The 11,698-nt window shown below is 43.7% G+C and overlaps 1 protein-coding gene and 1 long non-coding RNA gene across 3 annotated transcripts in view; one reads left to right on the top strand and one right to left on the bottom strand.

Annotated features, from left to right (window-relative positions):
• The window catches only part of RHEB (Ras homolog, mTORC1 binding), a 32,275-nt gene extending 26,836 nt beyond the window's left edge, over positions 1–5,439 (bottom strand). For both annotated transcript variants that reach the window (XR_002125436.1, XM_019655446.1), the window contains exon 1: positions 5,163–5,439. Coding sequence is in view for 1 of the 2 variants with exons in the window: in XM_019655446.1 (XP_019510991.1) it covers positions 5,163–5,214 (52 nt within the window). In the remaining variant the exon portion in view is untranslated. The remainder of the gene's footprint in view (positions 1–5,162) is intronic.
• Positions 5,440–7,011: 1,572 nt separating this feature from the next.
• Positions 7,012–9,979, top strand: LOC109389642 (uncharacterized). Its single transcript, XR_002125427.1, has 3 exons — positions 7,012–7,919; positions 8,321–8,571; positions 9,876–9,979. It is a non-coding gene; the product is annotated as an uncharacterized LOC109389642 (long non-coding RNA).
• Positions 9,980–11,698: the final 1,719 nt, after the last annotated feature.

Consider the following 11,698-nt stretch of genomic DNA (forward strand, 5'->3'; position numbering starts at 1 on the left):
AACTGCTAGCACTTTGCTAACAATCAAATCAAACTCTCAAAAAAAAAATTAGGACTTTGGAAAACTTGCATCACTCATTGTAAGCTTAACAGCTTCCCATTATCTAGATTTTTCTGAGGAGACTGGTGGTGATATTACAAAATGTGATTCAAAAAATATTATGTTGAAATATGTCAAATGTAGAAAGATCTACATAATAGTGAACCAATATTTTCCAAATGACCAATGTATGATGTTACAAAATCGGGCATGGGTAGATCCATTCAAAGTGCAAAACAAACGAATAGAGGTCAATGTAACAGAACAGAAAAATTCTTCCATATGATTTCAGATTGCATACTACAACTAACCTCTAAGAAACTCACCACCTCTGGCAGTTTAGGGGAGTTATTAAAGAATATCCACCACTACCTGAGAACACTATTAAAATACTCCCCCCTTTCCCAGCTACATACCTGTACAAAGCTGGATTTCCTTCATATACTTCATTAGTGTGTCACATTGCAATGGAGTGAATTCAGAAGTGAATAGGAGAATTCAGCTATTTTTAGAACCAGACTTTTAAATATACTTACAAAACTGTAAAACATCCTATCAAAATCCCAGTTGCTTTTTTGCAGAAATTGATGATGAGTCCTTTAGGAATTTTAATTCATATGGAAATGCAAGGGACTCAGAAAAGCCAAAACAATCTTGAAAAAGAATAAAGTTAGAGGACTCACACTTCCCTATTTTGAAACTTACTACAAAACTACAGTAATCAAAATGGAGTGGTAATGGGATATGGACATAGATCAAAGGAACAGAGTCCAGAAATAAACAGTTACATTTATGGTTGCTTAGCTTTTGACAAGGATGTCAAGATAACTCAATGAGGAAAGGATAGTAGTAACAAATGGTGCTGGGACAACTTGATATCCACATGCAAAAGAATAAATTTGTGCCTATCACCTACCACATACAAAAATTAATTCTGAATAAATACATCTTGGGCCCAAATGTAAGAGCTAAAAGTATAAAACATTTAGAAGACAACACAGTAGTAAATCTACATGGCTTTGGATTAGGCAATGGTTTCTTAGATATGAAAAGCACAAGTGACAAAAGAAAAACTAAATTAGATTTTGTCAAAATTTAAAACCTTTTGCTTTAAAGGACACCATCAAAAAAGTGAAAAGATAACCCACAGAATAGAAATTACTTATATATCATGTATGATACTACTTTGCACCCATAATGATAGCTAGAATAAAAAAGACAATTACAAGTGTTGGTGAGGATGTGGAAAAATTGAAACCAATTTCAATGGTTGATGGGAATGTAAAATGGTACACCTGCTTTGGAAAACAGTTTGACAGATCCTCAAAATGCTAAACATAAAGTTACCATATGACCCAGCAATTCCACTCCTAAAATATACCCAAGGTAAGTGAAAACATGTCTACACAGAACTTTGTACAGGAATGTTCATGACAGCATTATTTACAACAGTTAAAATGTAGAAACAACTCACATGTCCATCAATTGATGAGTGTATAAATAAAATGTGTATATTCAGATAATGAAATATTCTTTGGCAACAACAAGGAATGAGTTACTAGTATATGCTACAGCATGGATGAAACTTGAAAATATTTGTCAAACAAAAGATGCCAGTCATAAAAGACCATGTATGGAAGACTCCATTTACATGAAATGTCCAGAATAGGTAAATTCATAAAAATCAAAAGTAGATTAGTAGATGCCAGGGGCTGAGATGAGGGGAGGATGGGGAATGACTGTTAAACGGCAGTTTCTTTGGGGGGTAATGAAGGTAAGTATGGGCAGATATAACCCACATGGACATTCAAATAACAATTGGCACCGGAAAGTCATAACCACAAATGCAAGCTGATTATTCTCTTGCACAGGACAATGAATGACACTGAAAAAAGGTTAATTTCAAGCTGTAACACAAAGTGGTCACTACAGGACTCTTCCCCACCGACAAGTACACAACTTCAAAATGTTAAGTACCTGAACACACAATTTCACATACTAATAGATTTTACACATGGCAAACACTGTTTGACCTTTAAATATTTTCAATTAATGTATCGGAAAAGGACAATTTAAAAATAGACAGTAAATCAGAATCCAATTGGATTATAGTCTATTTATAACAAATGTAATGACATCTTGCCCTATGAAGTACCCAAATCAAAGGATGCATCTTCCTTACTACCTAAAACATTTGGCAAGGCAAAAATTTAAGTTACTTTTGCTGAATTGCTTTTTATCAAGCCACAGAGTGGTTTCGTTTTCTCTCTCAGGATCTTTCACATTCCTGTGATCCCATTTCTCCTGTTAACCTCAGAGGCTGATATATGGCGAACGACCTTTGATTATGCTGAGTGGTTAACTAGATTATCACAGCCTCTGTAGGAGATTCCAGATTTTATTTGAAGATAGTTACCCCACACTACAGCTTTAACTTGATTAGGTTTAGTTACCTCCTATCCTGGGAATACTTGTTTGTATCAGAAACAATGGATGTAAGGGAGCTGGTACATTTGGCCGCAGCTATAACAATTAACACAAAGCACTCCCTGAAAGCCAGCTTGCGTTTTGGTGACGTGTCCTTAAAGGCTTAACATGGTAAACAACAGGAAAAAGTACTTCAGGAAAAAAAATTACCTGAGAATTTTAGTTCCCTTACTGGAAGTTTCGTCAGTGTTTAAAAAAATACAAAATTTGAAAGTCAAGTAGTAAAACAATCATAGCATTTAGTAGTTTTACCTGAAGGTAAACTTTTAAAAAAAAAAGGACCTTCTAAGGAAGGTATGGTTTCTAGCTATGCCTTTTATCTACCACTTCTACCCCCAGTCAATGACACAAAAATTAGCATCACAAAATAACACAACCTAGGAACAAATATACCCAAATTCCTCTAGTATAGCACCATTTATTTGCAAGCAAACATGTCAATCAACTCCTAGACGTCTGAACACTGAATCATTCTCTGAAGAGTGGCTACTGCATGGAATCAGGGAATTACTTTTTTGATGCTGGCAAAACAAAAGACCCCGCAAACTCCTAAGTATCCTGACTCCTAACAAAGGTAAACAACTTTAAAATCAAATGCAAAGACTGGGAGTAATTTAATCTTTCCAAAATACCTTTTAATGATCTTGAAAATAAATCTGGAGAAAATGGAGTAGGATATAGTAACAGGACATATTGAGGGCATAGAAAATAGGGACTAGGACTTACTCTGTGTCCCATTGGACACTAATTTAGCACAGTATTTAACAACCTGTTTGTTCAAATAAACAGCAGTTTAAAATAAATGTTTGTGAAGAGAAGGCTAACGGATGACCTGTCACTTCTGGGTCTTTAGGAAAGGAATGATGAGAAGGAAAACAGAAGGATTTCAATTGAGCAAAAGAGTGATAAAACACTAGACTTGCTTACTGAAGACCAGAATCACCACCTCAAGAATTTCAAGGGGTAAATAAGTCAGGATCTTTGGGACATTCTCAGTTGAAGTCTGGTAGCCCAGGTACCTGTAACTTGATTATTCAGAGACTGCTATCTTCAATTAGGGGGCCCTATATATCTGATTAGCTGGAGCCAGGGCATGTCAAAATCCCACTCCTCAAAATGCAGAGGAGGAAATAAAGAGAACACAGAAGCAAGGGCTGGGTGATTCAGACTGCCAATAATGGACGAATGCAGGGTTCCATATGGCCATTTCGGGAGTGGACTGTTCGTGACTGTAAAAGCCTCACTTTGATGCCTGACTCCTTTATGGCTGCCGCTATTAAGGCTGTCACCTATTCTTCCCCCCCAATATCCCTATGATTTGGCACTGCACCATACGAGAGTCATCCCTACGACTCTTGGGACCCCCTATCTCTCCGTCCAAGTGCTGTGGGATGGATCTCCCCATCCCACAGCACTTTGTCGGAGAGAGATGATAAAATGAGTAAGCATGCTGTGGCTGATCTTGGTCAAAGAGCACAGACCCTGGAACCCACGGTGGAAAATGGGGGGAGGAAGAGAACAGAAAGTGCAGTCGGGGAGTTCATCCAATGAGCTGTGGGCAGTTACAAGCTTTCCTTCGGCAGGTATCGTTACCACCCCTTGCAATCGCCCTAGACTCCAAACCCTCGCTGTCATTCCCTTCCCCCCACTACACTCAAGTGCACATATTCGTTGGACAGCTACTTCTTAAGAACAACTTGAAAAGATAAACGTAATTTCCCCAGGCTTCTGGTTGTCAGACAATAAAGCCTCACCCTGAAGCATGGTTAAGTTCAACGGTTCTGTTCTCTTACTCTTTTTTTTGGCACGCGGTCCACCCAGCACCCCAAGCACAGGGCACCTCAGTTCGGTAAAAAGGCGACTGCCGGGAACAGTTTTAAATATATGTCAAACCTTTTGTTTTTTTGGGTGGGGGGGAACCACAACAAACTTTTGAATGACTTCAACAGCCTGGTTACAAGTACTTGACCTTATTTCCTCCCGAAAAAAAAAAAAAATAGGACACCGAGAGATCAGAAATTTATTTTTCCCTGCCTTCCTACTTCGGTCGCCGGCAGCATCTGGGGGCTACCGAAAAGGGATCTTTTAGGGTTTCTTCGGTAGGAAACTTGCTCTCAGTAGCCAAACGTTCTTTAGGCCCCTGGCTTTCTTTAAAATGTTTAACTTCACAGATAGAAAACACCCGAGGTGATGTTTCCTTTGTTAAAATCCCACGGACTTATTTAATTTGGGGCGGAAAGGCTGCTAGCAGCGATCACGACAGCAAGCCGCGAAAAGGCGGAGAGACAGGTGCGATTTCTCCCCCTGGGGGTGCCCTGCGGCGGTTCCGGCAGGGCGGCGGACCCCGCCAGCGCCACCCCGGGCCCGAACGAACCTGCGACTCCCCATGCGTCCGCGGCCTCCCCAGACACGTCCTCCCCGCGTCCGGGCCGCCCCCTGCTGCCGCCGCCCCGCGGGGCCCGGCCTCGCTGCCGTCTCCGCTCAAAATGGAGGTGGCGGCGGCGGGCGGCTGGTTACGAAACGCGCGGCCGCCACATGGCCGCACCAGCCCCAAACTTGGCCGGGTCCGCTGCGTCCCGGCGCCCAGGCGAGGCCGGGCTCCGGCGCAAGGAGGCCGCGCGGCGTCCGCTACTCACCCACGGACCGGTAGCCCAAGATCGCGATCTTTCGGGACTTGGACTGCGGCATCTTGGCGGCCTTCTCAGGCCCGGGCCAACCACATCAACTACGGCGGCGGCGGCTCCTGTGCTGCGATCGGCGGCGGCCGCGCCGGGGCAGAGCGGCATCCAGGGGCGGGGCGGGGCGGGCGGGCGCGGGCGGGCGCGGCTGCCTCGACTCCAAGCTCGCGCGCCCAACCGCCCGGAACCGCCGAGTGGACCCGCCCCCAAACACGCCCACGTGACCGCCCGCCGCCGCCGCCTCTGGGACCCCAGAGACCCGCGTCAGCGCCCCCGCCCCAACCACGGCGGCCGCCCCCGCCCCAGAAACGCACAGGGGTGCGTCGGGCGGCGTTTTACTTTAAAGGGAAAAAGAGGGGACGCCGAGATACCCCCGGAAATGTCACGCCTGAAACTCGCTGCGTCATGACCCTCCCTCCGTCTTCCGCCGCTTTTTAATTACGCCAATTCTCCTCGAGCGTTTATTGGACAACTTTCGCCCGCCCGCGCGATGATGCGACGGAAACTCCGTTTCCCATTGGGCGTGGCGAGGAGGCGGAGTCTGAAGGCGGGGCCGCTCGCCCGGGGGCTAAAAATAAAATCAGGCTGCGACCGCGCGGTAGTGCGCCAGTGAGGTTTGAAGGCTTCGGAAGTCGCAGGGAGGGGGGCAGGCGGGAGGAGCGGAGCGACGCTAGCTTCCCAGTGATTGGTTAGAGCAGGTTGAGAGGCGGAGCAAGCTGTGGGAGGCGCGGTGATTGGCGAAACGCCGAGCGGTTGGTGGACGCGCTCCCACCGAGCCCTTAAAAGGCGAGAGACGGGAGGCGCGTGGCTGTTACCTCCTTGCCCGTGGGTTGGCTGTGTATGTTTTTAAAGCCCCTTTGACATATTGGCGTAAGTCTGGGTTTGAGGATGTAGGTGGTGACTAAACGTCATGCAAGGTGAGGAACCGTGAGAAGAATGGGAAGTGCGTTAATTCAAAATATTTTGCATTTCATTCAAAATCTGTGCGTCTCCCTAGTTCCGGTCTCTACCCTGCGATGTGCCGACACGGCACACCTCAGTAGACAAACTTAAAACACTAGCTGCTGCCTGAGAACCGTCATTCCGTTGGGGATTTAAGTCCGCCGGCTCGCTCTCGGGCGTGGGCTGACCTCTCCAGACGCTGCTGTATTTTCCACAAAAGGCGACCCCTTTTTCCTGGTGCTGGTGAGGAGCCGTTGGCGTGTCACCAATGTTGAGTGCAGGGATGGCAGCCCGGGAGGCCTCGGTCATGGAAAAGGAAGGGGAAAGCCAGGCCTGGGAAGTGGGGACCATTGGGAGATTTCCAGCTAAGGGAGACTTCCATCATGGTCGATGTCCTTGCCCTTGGTTGATTGCTAAAAAAGCAAGATACCCCGTTACACCCCCGAATGTCCCCTGTTGTCCTCCGGCTGTTGGACAGTGTTGACCTGTTGAGTGGGACAACTTGATGGTCACGCATGGCTTTTCGCCTTTCCCAGTGAATACAGAGAGGAAACCCCCTGGAAGCTAAGCCGCAAGATTGGATTCCTGGGTATGAAGATTTAGAGGTGACTGTCCCATAAATGTGTCAGAACACTGGCGTTAGGGCAGATTCCTTTCACTGCCCCGCCCACATACTCCTGGGAGGGGGTGTGAACATTCTTTTCCTGGTGGGGTGTGGGGGATACGTGTGTGTGTGTGTGTGTGTGGGGGTGTCTACCGATGGAAGCCCCAGGCAACCAGCTGTGAGAAATGTCTTTGAAACTTTGTGTTTTATCTTAATGGATTTTTGCATTCTACTCTATCATTAGTTGAAATATTTAAAAACTTCAGGTCTAAAAATGACTCTCCAGGGAAATGTATCATTTTTATCCTGTGGGTTTGGATGTCCCCAACCACAACAGTATTTTGAACTGATAGTACTAGGCTCCCTGGTGGGTTGTGAAATCAGCTTAGTGGGTGATACCTTTTTTTTTTTTTAATAGAACAGAATGGAAAAATAGTATGTTGCCTACTGTAAGTAGGGTTTCATGACATTTTTGTTGTGTGGATATATATATATATAGATGTGCTATATATGTATTGTATACTGAGTTCCATTGTAAAATCTGTTTCTTATTGAGGTTGCCTCAAAAAGTTTGAAAACACTGCCTTAGCCTTGGGAATGTTAGGAGTCCAGACCGAGAAGTGCAGTTGTAAAGGACAAGTTCATTCAAGAAATGTTCCAATTGTCTTAAAGCCCTTTAACGTTAGTCAGACCCAGGAGTTTTGAAGATCCCTTTATTCCAGAGTGGGGAGAATTTGTCTGGTTTAAGAAATGACTCAGATTACCTAAAATAATTGGAATGGATGGTATGAATTCACATAGACATAACCAATTGCAGCCAGACCGCACAGGAACATGGGTGGGAGAAGTGGACTTGCTTCTAAATTCAAAGTAGTTCTGCTGATGAGATCACTCGTTAACCTTTTAAGCCGCTGGAACTTCTGCCACCAGCCAATTTCTTCCTATTCAAGGCTGCTCTGTCTTGTGAACTCTGCATGCTAACTTCCCTCTGTGTTTTCTTCCACTGCCTTCTGTTTCCCTGGGAACCAAGAACTCCTTCTCCATTTAAATTCCAGAGAAAGGACATGATTGGTTCAGCTAATTATCATCATCTCTTGAGTGAGGAGCTCATGCTAAACCTACAGATGGGCCATGGAAGCTTCCGCTGGCCTAAACCACCGGCACTGGGGGTAAGGCAGTTAATGGCACTTACTTGAAACTTGACCTGTCCACTCTCATGGGATCATTCTTAACTTTCTGTGAGCATTAACAAGTCCGATGACTTCTGATTTCTAGCTCCAACATATATATTTTTTTATTCCCCTGGGGGTAATATACAAAACTTTTCTTTCCCCCACCATTGAGAAAGAATGCTTGTTTTTTGACTGAAAGGACATTTGTGAAATTATTTGACCTCTTTTACATGTGAAAGAGTGACCCTAAATGAAAGTAGACATGAAAGTGTTTAGTTTTTAAAATATTTGTAAAAGGATGACTGGAAAAGAACTAGACTCATCTTAATCTTGGGTTAGCCGAACCACACTGATCTGTTACGTCTCACATAGGGTATTGTTCAAATCAAACACTGCAGGTTTGGGGATACATACCAAGGTCGTTCCATTGTGTGGTCATCTTGTTGGAGTCAAGGGGACAGATCCTCCTCTTGTGGATGCAGTCATGGTTTCCTCAGCATCCTAGTATGAGGCCATCCTGGGGAAGGCAAATCCCAGACTTAACACTGGGATGAAAGAAAACCCTCTTCTCTCTGAAGCCAGGGATCCATGTGGCCCAAACCCTGAGGTATGGAGTTGCATGGAGGGTTCCAAGAAGAAGGAAAGTGAGGTAAGCCAGCCTTACGACCATGGAGGGAGGCCACGCCATGACCGAGGAAGTTGACTCAGAAAGAGCTCTGAGGACAGGGCTGGGCCTATTCAGTAGTTGTAAATTGGTCTCAACTATTAGGGGTTGAATGTGCCCCTCCCCACCCGCAAAAAAAAAAAGATATGTTGAAGTTTACCCTCTCAGAATGTGATCTTATTTGGGCATGGGGTTGTTGCAGAGGTCCAATCCCTAATCCAATGTGACTGGTGTCCTCAAAAGAGAAGAGACATAGGCACACAGACACAGAGGGAAGACAGCCTTGTGGTGAGAGAGGTAGAGATCGGAGTGATGCTGCCACAGGCCAAGGAATGCCTGGTGCTCACAGAAGCTGGAGCGGGCAAGGAGGGTCCTCCCCTAGAGACTTCCCAGGGAGCATGGCCTTGCTGACACCTTGATTTTGGACTTCTGGTCTCCAGAATCAATTGACGTTATTTTAAGCCACCAGTCTGTGGTACTTTGTTACAGCAGCCCTAGAAAACGAACATAGCAATTATAAAATCATCAATAAATTTTCATTAAAAGTTCAAATCTAGTTTCTGCTGAGCATGGATGAAATTGGCCTTCTTCCCAAGCCCCCAAGCCAGACTGTACCTGATAGGAGCTTCCACCAGCAGAGGGGCTGCCGTGCCCAGGAGAGCAAGTCTTCTGAGGGTCGCATGGCTGGAGCAGAGCTCCTGTGCAAAGCCTGTGTGACGACAGCACATGGGGGGTGCTCAGGAAGACTCAAGCCGCCAATTCCTTACAATAAAACAAGTGATGGCTTGTGCCAGGAAGGCTTGGAATAATATGTTCTTCAGATGTGCCTTAGATGTGGCATTTAGTCACAGTGTTCATAAGCCACTGGAGGATGTAATTACCATTGAGGGACATAGTTGCTGTAGGTTCCTCATCCTGTGTGAAAGGGTTGTCACAGTGTTGGGATTTCTTTCATTGGTGTGCAGAAGAAAAAATAAATAAAACTTCTGTTTTTGAGACATTTTTATTTAAGAAATAAATTATTGAGCTTTGCTAATATGTAATGTATGGACTGACCATGGCACCCTCATAGCCTGTATGACAGACAGATGGTGGCATGTTATGACTGGTCTGAGAGGAATCTGGGGTGGGACTTCCACATCAGGGAGGGGTTGGCAGCAGTGCCTTCACTGTTTAGTGCTCAGAATATTATAATGTATTGCTTTTCATGCGTCTGGTTCTGAGGAATTACAGAATATACTACCTAAGTTCTATTCAACTAAATTGAACAAAATGGTCATTGGTCTTAGAAGATCCTCCAAAGAAGACAAGACATAATGATGAGAATAAAAACAATATGAACTCGCACTAAGAAAAATGGGAGAGCCATCACCTCCTCCTTGAATGAGCTCTTTGTCAACTACATTAAAGGTAAGCATGATAATCTAATCATGTGACAAAAATTTTTACAAAAACTAAGAATTAACAAGAGGAGCATTTAAAATATGGATTCGCATCCACTAGTGTTAATGATGGCTCAATGTAATGAGACCTCGATATTAGCTCATGATATAGTAAGTATCCCTTAACAAATAGCAAGATGTAGCATCCAAAACACTTAAGGAAGACCTTACCAATTTTTCTGCAGCTTTTGTTTTGAAAATGTCAAGCATGTATAAAAGTTAAGAGATTAGTACATTGAGCCACAGGCCCATCACCTGCTTCAATATTTACCGAGTCATGGACTATCCTGTTTCATCTATAGCTTACCCACTGCCCCCACCCACCCATGGGTTATTCTGAAGCAAATACTAGCTATCATACCATTTCATTCATAAACACTTCAGTATTTTCTCTGAAAGATGATTCTTTTTAAAAAATATAACATGCCATTTTTACACCCAAACAAAACCAAATATCCAGACTATTCGAATGTCTCTTAATGCTTCTTAATTTTAACAAGTTTGCTCAAATCAGAATCCAGATAAAATCCATATAGTGCCACTGGTTTCTATATCTCTTAAGTCTTTTACTTTGTAAAATAAACTTTATTTTTTAGAAATGGTTAGAGATGTACAGAAAAATGGTGGAGACAGTATAGAGAGTCCCCAAACATCCTACACCGCCTCCCCCTTTATTAATATCTTACATTAGTGTGGTCCATTTGTTAGAATGAATTGCCTGATATTGATACATGATTATTGAATAAAGTTATTGAATACATTACTGTTGAATACATTATTCAGATATTCTTAGTTTTTCCCTGTCCTTTTTTTCTGTTCCAGGCTCCCATCCAGAATACCACATTACCGTTAGTCATCAGGCACAGGCTCCTCTTGGATGTCATAGTTTCTCAGTGTTTTCTTGCTTTTGATGACCTTGACAGTTTTGAGGAGTGCTGGTCGGGTGTTTTATAGATTGTCTCTCAACTGGGATTTGTCTGATGTTCTAGGTTTAGTCTAGGAGTATGGGTCTTTGGGAAGAAGACCGTGGCAGTCAAATGCCATTCTCATCACATCATCTCAAGGGAACATATTATCGGCATGACTTACCATTTTCAATGTTGACCTTGATCACCTGGTTCAGGGAGTGTTTGTGACAGGCTTCTCCACTGGAAAGTTACTCTTTTCCTCCCCCTTTCCATATTGTCCTCTTTGGAAAAAAGTCACCCTGTGCAGCCCTCACAGACGGGGGAGCTAGGCTATACTAGTTCCCTTCTGTTGAAGAATTTCCTTCAACATTTTTTTGTAGTCTCCTGGCAACAAATTTACAATGAATTTATCTGAAAATTGTCTCTATTTCATTTCTTTTATTATTCTGAAATAATTATAAATTAACAAGTAGTTTCAAAAATAGTACAGAGAGGTCCTGTGTGCCATTCTCCGGATGGTAACATCTTACATACAGTACAGTACAGTGTCAAAATCAAGAACTTGAAATTGGTACAACCCACAGGACTCATTCAGATTTCACCAGGTTTACATGCACTCATTTGTGTGTGTTCTATTCAGTGTTACTACATGTGTAGATTTTGTGTAACCAAAACAACAATCAAATCACAAAGCTGTTCCATCACCACAAAGATGTCTTATGCTGCCCTTTTAATTCCTCTTCATTTTTGATTTTTTTTTTT

This window comes from Hipposideros armiger, unplaced genomic scaffold (genome assembly GCF_001890085.2).
Source record: "Hipposideros armiger isolate ML-2016 unplaced genomic scaffold, ASM189008v1 scaffold_239, whole genome shotgun sequence".
Lineage (NCBI taxonomy): Eukaryota > Metazoa > Chordata > Mammalia > Chiroptera > Hipposideridae > Hipposideros > Hipposideros armiger.